This window comes from Ctenopharyngodon idella, chromosome 22 (assembly GCF_019924925.1).
Source record: "Ctenopharyngodon idella isolate HZGC_01 chromosome 22, HZGC01, whole genome shotgun sequence".
Classification (NCBI taxonomy): Eukaryota; Metazoa; Chordata; class Actinopteri; order Cypriniformes; family Xenocyprididae; genus Ctenopharyngodon; species Ctenopharyngodon idella.
In genome coordinates, this window is record NC_067241.1 from 10,672,725 (window position 1) to 10,697,100 (window position 24,376).

The window sequence follows — 24,376 nt, forward strand, 5'->3', positions numbered from 1 at the left end:
TCGCTCAGTAATTACAAAAAGGGGCTGAAGCCAGAAGAAGAAACGTGTTGTCTTGATTAATATCCTAGTTGGTCAATAGGCACTGACACTGTAACTGTGGGAGAGAGAGAGAGAGAGAGAGAGAGAGAGAGAGAGAGAGAGAGAGAGGGATGGCCAACTTTACACCATCCTATTAAAGAGATCCGCCAGTTGGGTGTGCAGAGCACCAACTGCAACTTGCAGCACCAACTCAAACAAGGCTTTCAAGTGCTGGAAGAGCAGTGAATTGCATTAGGAGATATCGGTGCTGAATCCTGCAAACATGATTGCCACCACACAGCAGAATATGACAACGGAGCTGGTAAAGCTAAACAGCATGTTTTATCTTTCGCATGAGCAAAGACTAAATGCAGACTGACGATAAAACGTGTTTTGTTGCTGTTTTTTTTTTACACATCTGTGTGAACTAGAGCCGCAGCAAAGGAGCGCGTGCACGTGCGAGAGAATACAAATCTGTGCACACGACCCTTTCATACCCTGTTTATAAACTGTATCTAAGCTTGTTTTAAGTCATTTATCCGTCAAAGTACATTAAACACATGCTTATTTAGCACAGGTGTTGCTCACATTGATTCTGCTCGGTTTTCATTCATACTTTCAGAGGAGCTGTCCGTATCCCTCCGTCTTGTTTCCGTTACACCAGTTACTACTGCAGTGCTTTCCAGTGACTCACTGACTAATTGAAGTAGGGCTTTTCCGAGAGAGCTTACTATCTGGCGGCCGTTTTCAACTTCTTCTTTAAGATTTTAATATCTCTGAATTCGAAATGTGTGTTGTTTAGTATCGCAGTCGAATCAGAAAGCTGACTTGAACTGATGTAAATTCGCTGTGAAGATGAAAAGAGCTGCTGGACGTTGATCTCACAGCCGTGATAATCTGAAAGAAACTCAAATGAGACTCTTTATCCATCCTACACAAATATCTGCATATGGGCCAATGACGAACATTTCTATTATGTTATTCAAAAATGCATTAAAATCGAAGTTCATACAAAAATGACTCGTTTAAAAGTCATTTTAATATTATTTGTAGGGTTTAAAGTTTTAATAAATGTCCAGATGTTGCTATAAAAGAAAAAAAGTCTTATTAAACGGCTAAAAAAAAAAACAGAAGGAAATGGTAGTTTGGCAAAAATATATTTTTTAATATTTCTTTAAAAATAAGCAGTGAGTTTGCCATATCAAAGTGTTGGCAACCAACATGCAAAACGCCATTTTGTTGTCATGTGACTGAGAAAACAGAGATGACTTCTTTATGACTGTATGGATTGTTTTGCATTGTGACATTGTTTTCATGCCAATTAAGCAAAATTAGGCTCAAAATATTTACTGTAATATACAATTAAGTCAGCATATCAAAGTTAGTATATGACAAATATTGATATCAACTTTATTTTTAAATGCAGAAGTAAGCTGTTTCCTGTGAACATGTGAGACTTCCGATTCATTATCCTCTACAGGATAACAAAGTGAGGTAAACAGTAAAACTATTTGCGCTACAAACCAGTGTTTATGATTATGATAATAAATGAAAAATATGATAACAAATAGCCGGACAACATAAACTGTTCTTGAATGCACATTCAATATAAAAATATATAAAATTAAAAGATGAAAATGGCTACTTTTACATTAAAAATAAGGTTTATATGCTTAAAGTCACCATGAAATCAAAATTCACAATTTTTTATGGAATGCTGCAATATTATAGTGCGGGGGCAACCTGTCACTCACATGCTATAGCAAACAATAGCAAACCACAACCATCCAACGATCCAATCAATTCTCGACAGACAAAATCAGGTCCCACCCTACAAGATGTTTCACTCAGATATTCGTCACAAGAAAAGACTATCAAAACTCTTGTTTCATGCCGACTTTAATTGTTGCGAAAATAATGTCATCAAAGCATAAGGTCCTAATTTTCTTCATTTTTCCTTTGACTTTGGGGTGAAATATGACTGGGACATGTTCTTGACAGGTTTCTCCCATTTAAATATTATTTTCACTAGCCACTAGACACTAGCTCTCACACTAGCGAATACTCCACCTGGTCAGTGTTTGCATAGTAATTCTTCATGCTGCACTGATAAAGATGATCACCTAGCTAGCGAATGGCACTTATTTCTAAAATGTTTATGTAAGAGCCTATTCTAGAAGGTTGTTAGAGTGTAAGAGAGTGTGAAGAAGCAGTGTTTCTCATATGGTTGCAGATGACTCATATGATGCATCTTTAACTGAAACATAATCAAATCACTCCCCATTTGTAGTCTCCACCTCATTTGCATATCTTCTGCCTGGTGCCACCACCATTAAAAGCAACCTGCGTGTGTAGACAGATGGCGATAAACGGCCAGAGAACTGCTGACATGTCAGAAGTGTCACCGTGACAAAATGTTATTGTTGTTTCTGCATTTGTGTTTGAGAATAAAAGGGGTAGAAAAACAACAACAGTTAAGTCTAGGTGCAAAATGCTGTTGCTGCCAATACTCTAATGCCAAATGCAAGTAAGAGATGTCATAGAAAACATGCAATGTGCAGTTTCTATTAATCTATTAGGCAATGTCTCCATTATAATTAATTATATTACCATGTATCTAGTGAGTGGGAATGTGTATACAGCTCTGTTTCCAGCAGATAAGAAACACCCAGAGTAATTAGTTTCTTTTTCATTGTATTTCCCCCTTCACATCTGAAAACTAATATTCTGCACCATTCCTGTATTTATTTTTATTTTTTTCAAATAACTACCACACTGATGAAATTCAATGTGTAATTAGTAGGGCTGCACAATATATATATAGAAATGATCAAAATATTGCAAATGTAAATATGGCTTGCGATAAGATATTTGGAAGAATGTCAGTAACCAAACAGATCTCGCCCCCCATTTACTACCATAGTAGGAAAAATAAATACTATGGTAGTTAATGGGGGGCAAGATCTGTTTGGTTACAAACATTCTTCCAAATATCTTCCTTTGTGTACACAGAACAAAGAAATTAATACAGGTTTGGAACAACTTGAGGGTGAGTAAATGATGACAGAATTTTTGGGTGTACTATCCCTTTAAGTGAATGTAAACAGTTTAGAAAGAAAACTTATGACAAAAAGTGACAGCAGTCTAATAAACCTGCTACCATATGTGTCATTAATGTTAATTAAACAACAAAAGAGAAATAGAAAATCACTCACTGCTCTTGACTGAATAACTTTTATAGCTTTAATAAGAATCAGTGTTTAATTCATAGAGTGAAGACTAAGCAGTTTTACTTTTACATTTGATCTTGTACATTATCGTATCGCATATTGCATTATTTAATGAGTTATTGCATATCGAACTTCTTCAATATCGTGCAGCCCTAGCATTTAGTGTGCAGATATCATTGAACACTATATAGGAATTATATTCAGATAGACTTTCAGTGTTGCGATCGGCACAGGTTCGAATCCGCCTTTTGCCAAGTTCACATTTATTTTCAATAAAAATGAAAATAATGTTCTAAAAGTGGAAATAAACTGCGAATGAGTGTTTAATAATATTATAAGTGTTTATTGGGTAGGGTTAGGGGAAGGTGTAGGGAGGGTTTTTTTCCCCCAATAAGGCCGCATCCATTTAATAATTGTAATAAATATAATCATATACTCTCTATGATAGTATTGCATCCTGTTAACGTACAAAAATACTGAGGTGCAAATAGTATATGCCAATATAAAGTATAGATAGCATCTAATTACTATTTACTCTTATTGCAAAGAACTGATACTTTTACATGGTGTAAATAGAATCTATCGCTATTTTCACCTAGTGTAAATAGCATATTGCTAAGTAAATGCTGCTATTGTCACTTAGTGTAAATAGAATATATAGCTATTTATCACTTAGTGTAAATAGCACCTACAGCTATTTGCACCTAATGTAAATAGCATCTATCGCTAAGAAAATATGCTATTTTCACTTAGTGTAAATAGCATCTATCGCTATTTGCACTTAGTGTAAATAGCATCAATTGCTATTTGCACTTATTGCTAATAGCCGCTGCCATAATGTATTTCATGAGTGAAAGTGACTAATAACAGGGCGATTACAGTGATAAAGTGAGTAGTACTCAGCTAGTCACGTACTATTGGAAAAAATTCAATTGGTTTTGTTAGGTCGGTGATATGATTTCAAACATAATTACAAAAGTACTATTCAGTTTATTATGTGTATTTCTAATGGGGACAAAATGACCTTGAGTGCACCTTTAAAATGATGGGTTCTTATCTTAATGTTGAGTGGCAGGAAATGATTTTATTGACATGACAGGAAGGTTTGAAATGACTCTCTCCTCATGTCAGATTAACCTATGCTTGCTGACCTCAGCAAGAAAAGATCTCTCATCCTGTGCACTGGAATGAACCTTCCAGGCTACATTTTGCAATTGGAATTAATGTTATTAAGCACTATTTGCTTAACAACATGCTACCTTAATATAATATAATATAATATAATATAATATAACTTAAAACTTTAACTAAAATTAAAAAGAAACTGGAAAATATAAAAAATAAAATTTACAATTCAAAATATTTATTTAAAAACTCTATAATAGTATCTCAATGACACTAAAATAACACTAAATCTAGTCCATCAAATAATATTAAAATGTTATGTGTAGCAAAATCCATTGATCCATCTGAAAAGTGTTATCCATCAAAAAATCCTATAAACCATTTTGAGATGCATGATATTTCATGAAATGATATTTAGAATTCAATCTTTTTTCCTCTAAGATCATCGACAGGAGGAAGGTCTCCTGAGACAGCGACCACTTTCTCACCTGCTTGAAATGTTAACGTGAATGATTCCGTGCTGGAATCTCATTAATTATGTAACTGTACTTTGTGTCATTGATTTGAACTGCATAACAATCTTTCCAGCCTTTCCTTTGCTTTTGCTCTATTCACGAGGAGCTGTTTCACAGCAAGCATTGACTATTCAGGAGGTTTTGGCTCAAACAGCCAGAGTTGGCTGGAGATTAGTGCGGTTCCTCTTTGCAATTTCAAATGCAGCCATAATCTGGCCCTTTGCCCTTTTTCTGATCACACTATTTAGAAGGCTTTAGCAGTATTCAGAAAATTTTGATAGACAAGTTTCCTCAGAGGTAGTGTATATCTGTGACTGCAAACACCTCCAGTTAGATGTTATTTATTCAGAATGCAGATTTGCTTTCTGATGGTAATATTTCATCTCCTAAACCTCAGTAGAACCAATGCATCTCATTACCGCTGCAGGAAAACCATGATTTGCGCTGACTTTGTGCTATCCGCTTTAGGCAGATACTCTGAGCACATCCTGACAGTTACCACTAGACTGATTATGATTGAGTGGGCTTTCTGTTTACTTGAAAGATCCTTAATAAAGCATTCTATGTCTAATATCTCTGTGAGTAAGGCTTAGTGTCTTCTCATTAACCAGATGCCAATTAAATGTGAGTCATATTTCTTAGACAGTATTGGCTGACAGCTGTAAATGATTCATTCCCAAAACTTCTGTGTTGCTGATGGCAGTACTTTGTATTAATCAAAACTTGCTTTTTCGCATTCTCTTTCAATGCACGTAATCTGTTAATGTCTATGATAATGCCCAGTATCTATCTATCTATCTATCTATCTAATATAGATTATTTAACTAATATACAGAACTGATTTGTAATTTTTATTTTTTTATTTTTATAATAATATTATATTATTATATTAGCGGTATTATATAGCCTACTTTTATATTATTATTTTAATTATATTATAACATTATTACTGTATGCTATTATTTGTATTGTATTTAATTATTACACGGCTCTGTGGAATACTTGATTCTGATTGGTCAATGGCGCCATCCAGCGGTGTGTTATTCCCCGATAATAACCGCTAAAAACAGAACACAGGCTCATCCGGGTAGCTGAAGTCTGCAGCGCTATACGATTGCTAGGAACGTTTTTCTTTGTTGAAGTTTTGACTTTGGTGAGCTAATAAAATATTAAAACTCAATATTTTGTGTACAGTTATTTAATTATGTCATCCGGTATCGCGGACTCGCTCTCTCGTTTCATACAAACGCAGCTGCTGCCATTTTGCGACTATTGTTTTGTTCACTGTAATGGATTATAAAATTACAAAGAGGAACGATTTTAAATCAGTTTAATCACAGATCAATATCTCTTATCCCATAAATATTCATGTGGCGAAATGCTGTGTAATATTTGGTATGACTGTACCGTATGTCTTAAATGTACGTCTAGTTTGAACTTCCCGCACTAGCAACTAGTCTTTCCGCGGAAACTTTGCGTTTAAAGAGCTAATAAAATATTTCGACTCGGATCAATATTTCATGTCTAATTATTTACTTATGTGGCAAGTAGCCATGTAATAAACAGGATAATGTACATCCAGCCGGTTGTTATCGCAGAATAAACCCCTTCAGACGGATGCCTGATCAGCCTGTGGGGTTTATTCTGCAATAACAACCGGCTGGGTGTACATTATCACTTACATAATAAATATTTAATAATTATAATAATTATTTTTTATTGCTGCTTTTTGACATAAAATGACTAAATCAGACAAGTCATTGCAATTTTCATTTTAGTTCTAGGCTATATCTAATTATTAAGCTACACATTTCTTACTTGAGAATTAATAGATGTTATTTAAAAAGTAATTACTCAAAAGCATATTATATTAGTATTCCTAATTAGTTTTCCTAGCAGTTACCACAAATTGCATGATTATTATGATCTGCATTTCAAAACAAATCAAATAGTTCAGAAAACCAAATCTGTAAATTAACTATAAAAATGTTTTAAAAAACAATCAGCCACCAATCAGTGTTGCTCAGAGTCTGCACTTGTCACTTTGTCTTTATTTTTTTTATTATTATTAATGATATGAATATGGACCTGAGCATCTGTTGTGCACTGAAAAGATGTTAAAAAAACAGGTAGAGAATGATGAAGTGAAAAAAATATAAAGTGAAAAGACAATCCAGGGATTAACAAAAACACTTTTAAGAGCGCAACGTATTGCAAACCGTTGTAATCCACTGTGACTTTATTAGAAAACATCTCAAGTTCATTTATATTTGTACTCTGAGGTTGGTGCTTAAATTGCAGTGATTAGTCAGACAATTTGCATGCAGTGACATCTTTCAGAATGAATTGTGGGAATTAGCTTCCTCTCATTACCACAGTAAAGGCGAAATATAGATCCCTGTCACATAGTACAATGCTCACTTGTATTCTGAGTTGATTTCTCTAAATCATTTAATTGTCTGAGGATCGGGTCACACTTCACATTATGGTGCTAAAATGTAATTATATAAGCAAGTACTGAGTTAAAGGAATTAGTTACTTAAAGGTGTCATGATTCCAGCCTGTATTCCCCTGCCTCGTGGTTAAGGACTATGTTGAAGTGTTTTTTTTCCTGTATGTAATTCCTGTTTGCTTTGTGTCTTGTTAGTTCATTAGTTCACTAGTTCATTAGTTCAATACTGATTCAGTAGTTCACACCTGTTCATCATTAGTGCTCGTTACTGTCACGGGAATAATACGCGGATGCAAGTTGCAAGTAAAATCTCTTTATTGAGAAAGCCACAGAGTCCAACACGTTGCAGCCAGCAGGAGAGTGGTGACACAGGGACTTCGATGGGCAGTCCTGAACAGAAGAGTGAAGACCGTGTGTAGAGTATCCAGAGTGAAGGGAAAACACCAGGTGAGTAATCCAAACGGGACTGGAACCGGAACAGCACGACACGATGACTCAGACAGAGGAACACACAGAATAACAGGAAGCACACGGGCGATATCCAGCAACGATCTGACAAACATGGGACGAAAGACAGGGCAATAAATAGGCTGGTAGATGACATTCAGCTGCCGCTGATCACTGGTAATCAGCGGTGACGCCCACATGAAACAATCAGCGTGACGAACACACACACACACACACACACACACACAAACACACAAGACCAGAATGAGACAGCGGATTACCAACCGTGACAGTTACCTTATGTTATACCCTGTGTTTTAGTTGCCTTGGGTTGGTCGTTGTCTTTGCATAATTTGTAAAGCTGCTACATTCTTGTTCCTTGCATTTTGTTTCTGTTCCTGATGTGGGTTTTCGATGGATTATCTTTGTTTGTGTTTTTGGAAGTGTTGCTGCATGCCCCTTCTCTTCCCTGCTGTCTCATAACAGAATGACCAACACAAGGCAACTAATGGTTTACATGACAACGATGTACTAAAAATGGTTCCCCATTCACAAAGATCTGTGAAAATGACTAAAAACGCTGCATGCCAGGCCAGTAGTTGGCGATGTCACTTTGTAAAGAAACACTACGCGCCTATAGACTGAACATGTAATACACATGTGCAAGGCGTCACCGGTTTCACAAATTCAAGTTTTTGTAGTTTACACGGAGACGCTAACGGTATTGTTTTCAAAAACTCGCACTTTGAAACCTGATTTCAAAAGCTTGTGTTTTCATGCCGCCAAAACAGTTTTGTTGTGTAAAAGAACGGCCAAAACACATAAACGTTTACTGTTTTTATTTGAAATGGTGTTGTGTAAATGGCCCCTTAAATACAGGGTATAAATACACAAGGTAACAAGCACTAATGGCGAAGAGGTGTGAACTTGTGAATCACTATGGGAACTAACAAAACACAAAGTAAACAGGAACTACATACAGGAAAAGAACACAGAAACAATGGAACAGAAAAACTTTAACATAAATCATAACAAAAGATTTTTTTTTTTCCCTTAATGCTGAAAAAAAAAATCAATGTTGAAATACTTTCTCCTTTTCAGCGTAATATCTTAAGTATGGATGTTTTGTTATTATTTTAGCAAATTTGCATTTGCTCTGATCTGCTAGGTAACACCCACTTTCACCATCCAATCAGTTTCTTTGTCATGTTGCATATCATGTTTCACTCTTATATAAATAAAATACATATATATGTGTATATATATATATATATATATATACGAGAGGCTGTGCTGTATCGTGAATAAGTCATGGCTGAAGGGCGTTGTTAGGCACGATGCGAAGTGGAGTAACCCCTTCAGCCGTGAGTTATTCACGATACAGCACTAGCCTCAGGTACCTTATTGCTTTCATAAAACGGTTACCACACAATACAAATATTAAAGCCAAAAATATGTATCAATGCAACTTTCCCTAAAAGCCTTCCTTCCGTTGGAAAAAATAGTCCCTCACCGTGAACAGCAACAGAAGTCATTAGATGGCGGCAAAGACTGTCTTTATGAGTGTGTCAGTCAGTAGCGAAGACTTTTACATTGAAAAGACTGAATTGTTGTGAACACGGAACAAGACGCAACTGACAAATGCTTGACTAGCGCTGTCAGTCATGGTAAAACCCCTTAACTGTTAAAAGGACAAGATAATACATCGGACATATAAACAGATTTTTTATTATGAACATAGGACTGACCTGAAGGAAAATGTTAAATCTGAATGCAGGTAATAAATTCGCTCACTCAATCTCTTTCTCACAATATTCTTCTACATAATACAGTAAGCTTCAATAAACAATATCAATTGAGAACAAACAGTTTACATTGCTAAGAGTGGTTGCTAAGGGTGTAGTGATACACTGAACCGTTGGGTGAAGCAGGTCATAGCCGTGCTTTATCGTGAATAAAACACAGCTATTGGCCAATCAGATTCAAGGACAGGAACTAACAGTTATATATATAATATATATATATATATATATGTTAATGTGTTGTCTCATTAACTTTAAAATATATTTATTTAGCAGAATCTTCATTTGGACAATATCATTGATGCATTTCATCATTAATTATGTGTGAATTTGACACTGTAATACAAACTTTTCCAGAGTTTATATCACATAAATCTGTCATCTCTGCTTACATTTGACACGTATGATTCACTCAGTGCTATGAACACCATCTCCGAGTTGTTTTCCTGTCTGTAGCTAGAATGAGGGAGACAGTTTTGCGGGGGCTGTCACGCTCCATCCACGGGGTCCTTTGTGAAGCCGAGGACCTGTGGGTTGTTTGAAAAGTGAAGGAGGGCGGTAAGACTTTCTGACGGCTAAGGGAGCACACAGAGGAGGCACTGCCGTGACTCTGAATCCAGAGCTACACTGTGGATGGATAATGAAAGGTCTGCAGGTGCCTTCTCTCCACCTCCTCTTGTTATGACATCCTTCCCATCCGGCCAGTGACAGTTTCTGCAGGAGCAATACAGCAACATAGTGTAACTCGATATCAACAACAGGCCTTAAAACTGAAAATGTGAAAGAATTCAATATTCATGATGTAATTTAGAGGAGAAATCATGCTACACTACATTCGCTGGTGTCACGAAGTTACACACAGGGGGTTATTGTATGTAGGCTGTCCTGGAATAGAGTTTTCAGTCTGGATAATGTCACGGAAGCTGAGCATATGGAGTTCACCATATGTTTGGCACCAATGTGTTGAACTCACATCAAGAGCAAGTCATTTTGAATGTACAGCTGGTCTGTTTTGTTGGTTAGTATTCACTGTTAGAATGTTTCAGTTTGATCTTGAATGCTGTTAAAAGCAAAGCATGTAATTTTTCTGTTAAAACACCTTCTATCCCTGTTAATGTGCACAGGCAATGGTTGATTCCCCAGAGCAGTGTAGGCTCTCTGGTGCTATCACAAGACACTGACCATTAGTGTCATGTATTTATTTATTTTCCACCGAATCAGTTTTCTTGCTGCTAAAAACTTGGAGAGAAAACACTAAATTTAAATAAAATCAGTATGCAAATTGGTTAATATTAAAGATAAACGAGAAACAGCGAGTGCTCTTTGCCATTGCGGCTATTTATCTGCAGCGAAAGTGCAAGTGCCGTTCTATCTGGGTTCACGAAACCATTTAGCCTCGGAGTCCACAGGGCGAGTACCATAGTATGTACACAAAGACATATCATAAAAAAAATAAATTATAAGAAAATATTGAGAGGCTGCTCACTTGACATCCAGCTTTCCCTCTCTGACTTCACGCCTATTGGTTGTCGCTCCCGAAAGTCGTTCTTCATTTGCATAAAGTTAAACATATCACAATTTTGTCACATTGCTGGACACACCTACATCCTGTCACCAACAGTCAATGTCGCAGGCCAACGTCAATGTCCCTCCATTGAAATTAAAGGGTTAGTTCACCCAAAAATGTAAATTCTGTCATTAATTACTCACCCTCATGTCGTTCCAAACCCATAAGACCTTCGTTCATCTTCAGAACACCAGTTAAGATATTTTTGATGAAATCCGAGAGCTTTCTGATCCCCCATAGAAAGCGACGCAATTACCACTTTCAAGGCCCAGAAAGGTATTAAAGACATCATTAGAATAGTCCGTGTGACTACAGTGGTTCAACCTTAAAGCTGCAGTTCGTAACTTTTTTTGGTTAAAAATGATTAAAAATCTATTTTTGAACAAGTACATAACCAGCCAGTGTTCAAAACTATCTCCTTACCTTAGCCCGATTCACAACGGTAAGCTTGTAATAATGTTTACTAATCTGGATGGAACTGGTGGGTTTCCGTGGAAATACGTGCATGCCGCTGTTCGCCTTTGCGTCATTACGTCACGTCTGTTTTCATAGAGAAGGAGTCCCAGCTAGTAGGCTATATTGCATGTGGAGGATGCTGCAGGCGGTGGATCATAGACATTTCTCACAGCAGCTGCAATAATTAAACTTATATTTTTGATGGCGGATTGTAATCCAGAAAGGTCCAAATGACAATCATCAGTGACAACTGAAGACTCACCCGTCAAAAGCAAAAGACTTCGGACTGCGGAGTGGCCACAGAAACTGAAATCTACAGGTAACGCTAATACACACTTAATACATAGACACGCAATGCTGATGTTGTTAACATTAACAATTTGAGAACAAATTATAACAATAATAATAATTTGCACGGTTTGACATGATCCGAGCTAAGCGATCGTTAGATTTAATCACCACTGGTAGCGTGATTTATTGCTTTTTTTCTCAGTTGGTCAGAACAAAAGTAGCAGACATGTTACCTACTTGTTCAGAAGACATTTTCTGGTGAAAATTCTTATTTTGGTCATACTTCCAAGACGTAGAATCTGTGATTCCGAAGTACAGTATCCACACCGGGTGGATGGGTGTGAAATATGGGAGATTCCTGGGAAAAACGGGAGTGTTGACAGGTATGGTCAGAACGCCAGCTCAGTACTGGCCGGCTCCTGCGTCAGCATCACATGCATGTGTCGTGCTGCTCACGTGAACAGCATGTAGTCACATGTACTATTTTAACAATGTCTTTAATACCTTTCTGGGCCTTGAAAGTGGTAATTGCGGTGTTGTCTATGGGGGATAAGAAAGCTCTTGGATTTCATCAAAAATATCTTAATGTGTTTCAAAGATGAATGAAGCTCTAATGGGTTTAGAACGAAATGAGGGTGAGTAATTAATGACAGCATTTAAAATTTTGGGTGAACAAACTCATTAATTGGATCATGTCGCTTTATGAATGTAGCAAGAACACAAAACTGATAAGAGCAGCTCTGGTGGAGAACAGTGACTGGATCTAAAACCTTCAGATGACACACAGCTCATATCATTGTCACTATATGTTACCGAAACCAAAACGTCTCTCTCGCACTGTATGACGTGACCGACAACTAGTTGTCCAGTCCGGTTCTGTTCACACAGCAAGGACTTTCCGAGAATGCAGTTGTGAATCCTGAAAATTTACAGGTGTGAGTTTGGTTATAGAATGCAGTTATCATAAATAACTGTGTGTGAATGGGAAAAATCTGAGAAACGTCTGCTTGTGCAACTTTGGTGTGCTCAACTAGCTGTTATGAATATCTAGTTTTTCCGTGCTCACCTGAACGTCACCGATCGTTCCCTATGCAAATGTAAACACAGAGGCTATACGTAATACGACTATTCAAATATCTGCTGTTTTCTCTCTATCTTAACTTGTGGTAAGGAGCTTTTTGAATTCACTGTGTGTGTAATGATTGGCTAAACAACAGCAATTATTTCCTGGCAGCAATCAGTGCAGTTCTGTAGCTGATTAAATGTGGGTCTTAATGTGGGTTGCTTGAAAAAAATCTTCCAAAAAAAGAAAAGAAAGAAAAAGTTGCTGTCAGTAATGTGGATGGACTTTTTATTTTTCACCACTGGAGATGTTTTCTAATTGAAACAGTCTTGTACACCAAAACAAACCATTTGTGTTCAATGCTTGCTATCATTCAGAATGACTGCATAAATGGTGTCTGTCAAACCATTTTAAACACCTTCAGCAATTTAATGCTCCTCGTTTATCAATAGCTAACACATTGACAAAATAACACATTTAGGGGCTCATTTTATGGGAATCAGTTATGGCCCCATCCATTTAGTCAGCATCAGTCATTACAATTAGACATGGTGTGGCTTCAGTTCAGTATAATGAATTTGTCAATATTCATTTCATATTCATTTATTTACCAACTGTAGCTGATATTTACTGGATTGCAGGTCATTTGTTTGCCCTCGGGGGTTTGAAAGACAGGACTCCAGCATATGCTTCAGGATTATGCAAAGCTCAGATGCATCGCATTAGCTCTGGGATTCGGCTCAAAGTAATTTTTCATCATGGCCAAACACTGCAGCTCAGAAGTTCCCATGAGTCTCATTTATGAATTACTCTGTCCCCACAGAAGTGGGCAGAATCCCTAGAGAGCAAAGTGAAAATTGTGTTGTTGCTTCATTTAATGTTTTCCAGCTGGAATGGCAACCATCAGTAAATTGATCCACTCAGACTCTTTTTTTTTTTTTTTATTTCAGTTAATTTTGAGCAGATTACACAATGACAAAAGGGTCATTCCGTGTCAAATCGACCAGAGGTCCCCGGCTCAAATGTTAGATTTTGTTAATATTTTTTCTGTTGAAAGACAAACATATATAGTGATGAAAGCCAAAATATTAAATGTCACAGATGTATATTTACTGAGTAATCCACTATTTTGTAGAGGGGGGTCAAAATGACAATTTTCACCTGAGATTTGGAGCCAAATTACAGGGGTGTAAAAATGACTTTAGAAAGATGGCAGCATCATTATTTTATTTTTACACAGAGATTGGTAGGTCTATTAGTAAAATCTGTTGACTTTAACAATCTTTGTTTCATTATATGCCAACGGTGACAGTTCAAAAATGGCGAAAAGCACTTGTGGTTTTTTTTTTTGCCTCAAGTTTGCATGTCTGTAACTCAAGAAGTATTAAATATATCTTAATATCCTTTTAGATTCTGGTTCTTAACTAACTTTCCTTTTAGTATCTTCATTTTAAAGGCTCTCGATGGTTCAATCCCAGAGATATGGAGATCTTAATGCGGATCCATTAGTAAATTGGTAAATTGTACACATTTTCAGTGGTCAAAAACCAAATGTGGGTCACTTTGCATACAGCTGATACTTTTTTTATTTTAAAGAGGAATATCTGAAGAACTGCCAATCAAAAATTTGTGCTGGAGACCTGACCCAAAAACATTCTTGAAAATGGCTAAAGACTCCACTGCTCGGGTTGAGTTAGGCAGGTCATTCCACCTGCAGGGAACAGTCCAGGTAAAGGTCTGTGAAAGTGCTTCTTTTTATGCCTCTTTGGGATGGCACCACAAGGCTCTGTTCACTTGCAGAATGCAAGCTTCTGGAGGGCACAGAAGTCTGAAGTAGTGAGTTTAGGTATGGAGGTGCAGAGTCGGTGGTCGTTCTGTAGGCAAACATCAGTGCCTTGAATTTGATGCAAGCTGCCTTTAGCAACCAGCGCAAATTGATGAGAATAGGTGCGACGTGCGCTATCGGCTCGGTAAAGACCACTCTCACTGCTGCATTCTGGATCAGTTGCAGAGGTTTGACGGTACATGCTGGAAGGCCTGCCAAGAGAGCATTACAATAGTCCAGTCTGGATAGAACAAGAGCTTGGACAAGGAGTTGTGTAGCATGCTCCGTTATGAAGGGCCTTATCTTCCTAATGTTATATAAGGCAAATCTGCAGGACCGGGCCGTTCTAGCAATGTGGTCTGTAAAGTTTATTCTGGGTACACACCACAAGATAATTGGGCTGATTTTGGGCCGATTTCTCCTCTTCCGACAATCCTAGGTTATGTCCCGATTATCTTGATGGTTCTACAGATTATTTTATCAGATTTTCCTGTGGTGTGAGGTGTGTGGTGTGACTGAATCTGCTCGGAAGAACGTTGGAGGCGCCCTGATCGTGAAGGATCAGAAATCCTGATGTGTGGGGGGAACCCCGAGGACAAAGTAAATACCATGTTCCCGCCGTCTCCACAACTTCACCCAAACCCTTTTCTTATTTTTCGGTGAATTTTCTGTCAAAATCATTCCAAACACTATCATCGCAATTTCTTTCTGCCTATGGTCCGCCATGTTTATTCTGAAGTCTCGAGAGATTTTGCGAGATTATCCGTGTTCACAGTCGGGACTCTGGTTGAAAATCTGTTTGTGTGTGGTGTGCTGTCTTTGTCACATCACCACAACTATAAATTAAATCTAGGTTTTTTTGTCCTCATGTTTGTGGTCTCTCATATTTTGAAAATCTTATAAGATTTTAAAAATCTTTTAGTGTGTACCCAGCATTAGCTTATCGTCAATCTCCGAGGCGCCTGGCTGTCCTGGAAGGAGTTATGCATGACTAACCTAGCTGAATGGAGAAACTGTGATGAAGTGTTGGGATGGCTGAGATCACAAGCAAGCTGTCTTTGCAAGGTTGAGCTGAAGGTGGTGGTCCTTCATCCAGTCGGAAATGTCTGTCAGGTGGGCTGAGATGCAAGCAGCTACTGTCAGATCATCTGGCTGGAATGAGAGATACAGTTAGTGTTATCAGCATAGCATCAGATAGGAAAAGCCATGATTCTGAATGACAGATCCTAATGATGTCACTTAGATGGAGAAGAGAAGTGGTCCCAACACTGAGCCCTGAGGCACCCCAGTAGCTAGATATTGTGACTTCGGACACCTCACCCCTTCAAGGCACCCTGAAGGCTACAATAGTGTTTCCTGTGTTGATTGCCAGGTCTTGTCCAGTGATGGCTGTTTTGTTGATGTGCTCAGTTTTGTTTCTCGTTGCTCTGTGTTTCCAGTTCTGCTTCTGATGTTCTGTGTTTCTCTGATATTTTGAGTTAGTTTGTGTCTTTACATCACCCTTGCTGTTGCATTTCTGTTTGGATTTGTGTTTTGCTTGGATTATCTTCAGCCTTGATGTATGTTTTTTGTTTGGATTTTTGGCATCTGCATACCTGCTTTTCTCTGTGTTTTCTTGATTAAAAATTGCTGAACTTAGATCCTCGCCTCTCCTCTTCCCTGCCACTGTGTAACAAATCCATTTCTAATCCCTGGTTATGGCCATTTTTTGAAAGCAACATATGAATCATAAGTATTTCATTATATTAGAGCAGAACAGGATTTTTTTGGAGGGCTCTTAAAAGCATGAAATTTGTTGCCGTTAGGACAACGTTTTTCCCATAATCAATTTTAGTAATAAAACTGCTGTCCTTCCACAGGACATGCTCCAGCTGACCTACTGCTATTGAGAATAATGGGAATGCTATAGCTTTCTCAGGGTATTATAAACGATACTGATGTTTTATTTAAATTGAGTATAAATTAAGTGAAATAAGCATTTACTTTAAGCAATTTTGTTTACATCTCATTTGCTGTTATTAAATCATATTATGTATATAGCAGAACCGTGTATGTAGCTAGCCACTTTGCTCTCTAGATATCGATATTAGCATCTCCCATTAATAAACCCATATTAGCCCACATGTAATCCCAAGGGATCACAGTTCACCATTCTGCACAGGTTTTCTATTTTCTCCCAGAAAATACTCACATGAGACATCATGTCTCTCAGAACAATCAGATTAGCTCCCCGCTCTCATATTAATTATTTCCCACTGGAGTTCCCCTCACTTCCCTTGGTATCGATCTCCTCTGCTTGTTCTGAGGTTAGGTACGTTAAGATTTTGCCAATGAGATGTACATTATTGAACCTCTAAACATGTTTCTCACCCTCCTATAGCACGGGAGCATCGTTGATGAGATTGTCGCCCACGCGGAGCCTTGCTTTCTGCATTGCAGGAGTGGCACAATATATGTGACTGACAGCTTTGTAGAGGCGCTGCTCTGTGAACTGAGCGCTTGAGTGGAATACAATGAGAAATCTGTCTACTTGGGACTCTGCCCGGCTGAAAATGTGTCACTTTGACACAAGTGCCAAGGCTTTCGAAGGCCAGCTGCTTTCACTTTTACTCCATGGCTTTATTTGTCACCTCTCTTTTCACAACGGCTCTCAGAATCATTAAATCTGTTGATGGGGTGCGTTTCCCGTACAATGATGCAACTTGTTGATTAACTACCATACCAGTCACGACTGTTTCTCGGAACCGTAGTAAGTAACATGGTCACACCTCTGTCGTTTAAACCACATTGCTTCAACAATATAGGACTGTCGTTAATGGCGTCACGCGCAGGTTGATGAGTAATAACTTCTGCTAATTAATCTATTCGAGATCTCCGAGATGCTGCTGTAACAAACATGTCACCTAATGACTACTCCACTGTTTTTGTTCCATGCCATTTTGCATTATTTGATGCTTGATTCATTGTGGGTTCCCTCATACGTCATACTCCAGAGTTCCCTTCTGCATTTTACGCACATGCACACATATAGATTATGTACAGTACAGGGATGTGATTTTTTTTTTTTTTTTTTCTGTATTTTTATATTTTATAGTATAATAGTATTATTGCAATAGTAATAAAATTGAAATTGGTCATATCAGTTACCCATCTATCATTCTATCACTTTCTGAAGGTCAAGACAGCACTGCATCCCTCATATGGGGAATTCTCTTCCAATTTAGCATGCATTAACTTGCAAGTTTGAAGATACTCTCACATCTATGATGCAGGATTCTCCCGTTTGCCAACACAGTCATCCTAATTGGGAGTGTAGTATCATTTCAGGGCTCATGGGACCTGCGGGAACCGAGCTGATGAAGCTTTAACACAAAAGTACTGGGCTCTCAGCCCGTAATGAGAGAGATGCCTTTGAAATGAAAACAGTGTCAATCTTGTTTTCAACTGTGTGAACAAATTACATTAATTGTGTTGTTGAGGCTGTCACTGTAATGGAGGAGTGTGAGTGGGTCACAATCTTATACTGAAAAAAGCATCATCTTAATCTATATATTTTTTCTTGTTTTCCAGTTTATTTTATAACCAAATCAAATTGTGTTATACCTCTCTATATGATGTTAAATTTGCACTTAAAGGTCCAGTGTGTAATATTTAGGAGGATCTTTTGACAGAAATGCAATATAATATACATAACTATGTTTTCAGTGGTGTATAATGACCTTACATAATGAACCGTTATGTTTTTATTATCTTAGAATAAGCCATTTCTATCTACATACACAGCGGGTCCCCTTACATCAAATTCGCCATTTGCGCCGGCATGTTTCTACAGTAGCCCTAAACGGACAAACTGCTCTACAGAGCACGTTTGCTTGACTGGCTACTGTCTGCGGTCTCAGACGACGACATCTTTGTCCTGTGTTGGCCACCGTAGCTTCTCTATGTGCTTCGAAAGGGAGTACACACTGCACCTTTAATACATGAAAAACAATTTCCAGTTAAAAAATAGGATTAAAATAGTATCAAGAAAATTGACTAAATATTTTTGATAAAAAATACAGTAAAACAGTAATTTGTGAAATATTATTACAATTTAAAAAACTGTTTTTTATAATATATTTTAAAATCCTGTGATGGCATTCAGCATCATTACTCCAATCTTCAGTGTCACATGATCCTTCAGAAATCATTCTAATATGCTGATCTGATGCTCAAGTAGCATTTCTTATTATTATCAATGTTGAAAACAGTTATGCTGCTTAATATTTTTGTGGAAACTGATACATTTTTTTTTCAGCATTCTTTAATGAATAGAAATGCATCCTTGATGAATAAAATAATTAATTTATTAAAAGAAAATCTTACTGACCACAAAGTTTTGTACTTTTATGGAAACCAAGAAAAATTATTTATAAAATATAATTATTTTCAGTGCAGCAGACAGTATCATTTTGATCTGATACCAGTATTGTGCCTCATAATAATGAAGTTCAGACTTGGAGGGCTTGAACTGATTGTGGATGAGCTTGATGTAAGGAAATGACTTTTTGAAGTGCAAGTATTATAGATCTGTAGAATCTGAATAGAGAGCCAATTGTGTTATGATTCTTTTTTTTTTCTCTCTCTGCTTCACGAGTGCAGATAGATTTATCAGACACTATCAGCAGCTGTTTTAATTGTGTGAAGCTTCCAGTAAGATCTATTAATAATGAGCCTCTGGCTAGAATCCATGCTGGCAACCTTTTGAAGTTATCTTTTTGTTTCACAACAATGAGCAGCATCCAAGAACTCAGAGACTCTAATTAGATTTTCTAAAGCTATGAATTTAGGCCACAGAAACATAACCGCTAATTTCCATGTGTATATGTTTGGAAATATTTACGATTGTCTGCAAAATTGGTGGAAGCTATATCTGTCTCTCCATCAGAATTGCAAACATAACAGTTGTTTCCAAACATACTACAGCACTAGCATGCTGCTTACTGCATACTGCACAGTGTACACTACATACTGCCTACTATTAAAAAAAAAAAAAATTATGCTACTTTCGGAACAACATACTACTTTAATACTCCAAACACTGTATGCAAATACTGAATTTAGAATAGCATACTACTCTTACTATTTTACCATATAAAGATATGGCTTAAATAGTAAAAGTAGTATGCTAGTTGGAATTTCATTATATTGTATACTGCATGGAATACTATATTCCACAATGCAGTGTGTTCAACTTGACTGTCCATTTCCAGTGTGATGAATGAATTTTTGTTCTTGCCAAATGTGAATAGCACAGCTGCTTAAATGTGGGGAAAAAAAAAAAAAAAAAAAAATCTTGACAATTTACAAATTTGAATTACACATTCAAAACACCTTTAATTTTCAAGATGACAGATTGCTTGGTGAATTAAATATGCAAAGTGTTGAGGATGCATGACTACTGTTTTAAATGTTTATCATAATAATGCCTGTGTTTCACTTACTTAAAGGGTAGGCAATAACGGAGAGGCTAGCAATAGCAAGTTAGCTTTGAAAGCATGAGATTCCACCCTCCCTTCAGAGCGCTCTCCAAAGCCACACCAAAGTCCTCAATTTTTTTATATATCAAATGAAAATGTATAGTCCCTGTTACACAATTTTCCTGGTTAAATACACATTACATAAAAAAGTAAAAAAAAAAAGTTTTGTATTTTTACACTATGTAATGTTCTGTTTATTAAAACCAAGTATAAATTTCATCAAGTTAGTGTTTTTACACATTTTTACATTTATTCCAAAATAATAACTAACATTAGTTCACAAATAAAATGAAATTATATATGTTGTCAGGCAGGTAGGACCGAATGCATTGATTGGACGAACATTTTTTTGGACTTCCACAGATGTTTTAATATGTTTTCATTTTTAGACCACTTCTATTATTGATTGCTATCGGGATGTGAAGAGCGTTTCAACCAGTATAACAAAAAGTGTTTATAAAACTAATTGCCTACCCTACCTTTACTTAAAAAAATAGTAATAAGCAGTAGTATGCATCATACAGCACAGCAGTAAACTATTTCATTCTGAACATACAATGATAAACATTTAAAAATATAAAGCTTACTGTATCATATGATAAGCCTTTGAATTATCAGATAGATCAACACTTGGCTGCAAAATCTGTTGTACCCAACTTACTACATACGTTTAGTCATCCTCCGGTTCTACTCGCAAGCTAACGCCAGTTGCTAGTGAGCCTCATCTGAGGCCAGAGGAGTGAGGTTTACTCGCACAGCTGTCCTCTGTTACATAGTTTTATTCTAAAAATGTCGCCCTTCAGGTCGTGGTACGTGTCTTTTTGCTGTTAAGTCTTTACTGATTTTTATAAAGTAAACGTAAGAATAACTTTTATATTGTTAGCAGCTAAAACATAGCTAATTTCAAAATTAAAGATGAACACTCACTGGTCTGAAACGACGTAAGTTTACTTGATTATCCACCAAATGTGAGTAACAGGCTTTTGAGGAACGTTTATTTGTACATCTCTCAATCATCATTGTATTGGATTTGTTTTGCCCCCACAATTAAAACTACTTAAAGCTTTGAACATATAACACTATAATATATATATATAGTAGTCTGCTTGCATATCAGAATTTTATCTTAGACTACCCATATAAATAACAACATCTGCACCAAATTGCATATTTGTGCATCATGAAATAGTGTTTTTTTTTTTTACCCTGAGTATGAGCTCCATATTCTCACTATATCATACTATATGAGCCATAAAATCCTGACGTATCAAATATGATTCTCAACAAAAAGATTTGTCTAAAGGTTCAATAAACTCTTCCTTTTCAAAAAATCTGATTTTCCAGACTATTATTTCATGTATTTAATATATATTATTTAATACTATTAGTCATCATCTTGGAAAATAAATATTTTACAGTTTTAATCCAATTTTATTAATTTTATTGTCAGGAATTGATATAAAACAACAACGACACCAAAAAAACATTCACATCAGCTTACTGTGATGGTGTGCAGCACTACCAGCCAGTCGGAAGCTGTTTAGGTGAGATATGGCAGGCAGCCAGCTCTTGTGTTGCTCTTTTTGTCCTAAAAACAGCTGAGGTTAAGGAGTCTGCCAGGATGCCAGCTGGTTAGTTTTATCCTCGCTCTCTACAAACACAGATCTCTCATTCACCTCTACCACTGAGGGAAGGTGAGAAGTGGTGGCTTAACTTCTCCCTCTGAAACCACAAACATAAGACACCGAGATAATGAAGACTAAGTTTTATGGACAGTCAATGAGTAAACACTTACTCTGTGGTCCCCACCTCTCTGCCACCAGTAGTGATTTTCCACTAGCCTCGGAGTGGCTGTTTATTGTTCCTGATCATGACGGATGGTCTTGTAACCGTCCCAACCTGCCCGTCAGATACACCACTAAAGCTTTTTACTTCAGCCTTGGCTGTCACAGAAGCATTCTGGGAGCTGAAAACACATCTAATATACTGTTTCATAACAGAACTCATCTCATCCGCCCTGCTTTGTTGCAGTAGATTCAGCTTCGAAAAACAACCGAGAACGCATCTCTGCAAGCTTCCAAGCCCTGAAATGCTAACCTCGCATCCCGCTTAGCACAAAATGACACCCCCACGCACACTTTATAATACATAAGCCCCATTAAAAAGGTGAAATGAGGCACCGTTCGGTGGAAATTAAGACACAACTGAAATATGAGACTCAATTAGCTTCTCATTTTTCACTCGAGGAATTCTTTTCTTGCCGGTTTTATGAAGGATTGTTCTAAATGACACAGATTTCTGTCAGAGTGAAGTCCTTTCGTTCTTCCCGGGAGGGTTGCTGCACTGATACACACGTCTCACATGAAATCCCTGCTCTGAGGCAGTGCAAATGAGGCAGCACTAATACATTCTCCCTCAGCGGTGGGGAGACTATGTGTATGAGGGGGGAAAGTTAATGCGGTTACTTTGATTTTGTTTTTTGAGCAGGACCTTGGCAGCACGGGAGGACCTCCTCGGAATTGGAAGGGAATTGGTATCGCCATGGTGGTCATCCTGGGGGTCATGTCTCTGGTCACCCTCTCAATTTTTCTCCTCACCCCCGGTAAGATGGAGACCGAAGGAGTAAATGAATATAAATTGAATGAGGTGGGAAACCAAGGATAAAGGAAGAGAGATGTGAGATCAGCTACAATAGGGAAGAAAGAGAGATGGGAAACATAACAGAAGATTAGAGAGGGTTTATGTGAGTGCCAGAAAGCTCATATATAAGACATCCATTCACAAACAAAAATACGAAAAGACAAGCGGAAACAAAGCAAGCAACACTCAGAATGGATTTTTGCTGCATGCTCAGGTTAGCTCTTAAAATGAGCTTGTGTAACACAAGTATTTTTGTTTGGGTGCTATTAACATAAATTTCTATAATAGAACCTTGCTTAATTTGTGTGCACTGGGACTACCTACACAATGTTTCTTTGTTTTCATTCATTGAGCAGTTGACTCTATAGCGAGAATGAATGTTGAAATTAAGTGTAATAGCCGCATTTGTTGTTGAGCAATATGAGAGTTATGTTTGATAATCTGTTATGTTAGGATATAGAAGAGTTTTGGTTATTGTGAGCTGCAGGATCCAAATGGCTAAATCCAAAGCTGTGTTTCCATAGCAGGAACTTTCTCCAGGAACTAGGGACTTTGGGGTGGTACTCGGTGTGTTTCAACCGCAGGGACCAGGGTCTAAATGAAGTTCGAGGTAAAAATGTCCCCCTCAGAAAGTCCCTGCTCACGAGGTAGTACGTTTTCAAAGTTTAGGAACTTTCGGGGGTGGGACTTGGGCGTTGAACATGCTGATTGGTTGACTTCACGCAGCATTTTGATTGGTTGACAGAATTTTATTTTAACCACCATTTTTAAAAGTCTATTATGATGCGTTCAGTAAGAGTTGTTTGCTATTCGAATCAACATTGGAGTTTATTAATTACAACCAATGGACAGGTGACGAGGTAAGCTTATATGTGGCGAACAAAGTCCAGTGGGAACTGTAAAGTCACGCACAGTCCTACGTCACCGGACTCTTCTTCACGGTACTTTAGACCGCTGGAAACGCAAGCTGCGTCCGAAATCGAATACTTCTCTACTATATAGTACTTGAAAAACAGTATGCGAACAGAGTAGTATGTCCGAATTCATAGTATTCGAAAAACAGTAGGAAAAATTTCCCGGATGACTTACTACTTCCGATGAGATTCTGAAGTGGGCATACAATGGACACTTTACTATCCCATGAGGCCACAGGAGAGGATTTGTGAATGGAGTTGAAGGGACGTAACTGACGCTGGCAGGTCATGTGACTGTTACAACATGGCGGATGTAGCATATCCGAATTCATTCATACTACACGCATTCGTACTATATAGAAAGTACTTTTTCAATGGTCGTGAAGTCATGTAAATACAAATGTAGTACCTACTCAAAAGTACGCGATGGCTACATCCGAAAACTTAGGCAGCTGACTTGTTGCTTCTCTGACAATGACTTTGCAGGCAGCGTTTGCACATGAAGGCACCTC

At 37.4% G+C, this 24,376-nt stretch overlaps 1 protein-coding gene and 1 long non-coding RNA gene across 7 annotated transcripts in view; one reads left to right on the forward strand and one right to left on the reverse strand.

The window, feature by feature from the left end:
* Window positions 1-158: 158 nt before the first annotated feature.
* Window positions 159-24,376, forward strand: part of LOC127504744 (inactive dipeptidyl peptidase 10) — a 57,620-nt gene continuing 33,402 nt past the window's right edge. For 2 of the 6 annotated variants that reach the window (XM_051879704.1, XM_051879702.1), the window contains exon 1: window positions 213-340. Coding sequence is in view for 4 of the 6 variants with exons in the window: in XM_051879698.1 (XP_051735658.1) it covers window positions 302-340; window positions 22,795-22,912 (157 nt within the window). In the remaining 2 variants the exon portion in view is untranslated. Of the gene's footprint in view, window positions 341-1,444; window positions 1,513-22,794; window positions 22,913-24,376 lie in introns of all 6 variants that reach the window. The other 4 variants (XM_051879701.1, XM_051879700.1, XM_051879698.1 and 1 more) reach the window with 4 other exon arrangements.
* On the reverse strand, window positions 9,500-22,786 carry LOC127504756 (uncharacterized). The gene is made up of 4 exons (XR_007927440.1): window positions 22,120-22,786; window positions 21,812-22,032; window positions 15,788-15,943; window positions 9,500-10,303 (listed from the first exon to the last, which is right to left on the reverse strand). It is a non-coding gene; the product is annotated as an uncharacterized LOC127504756 (long non-coding RNA).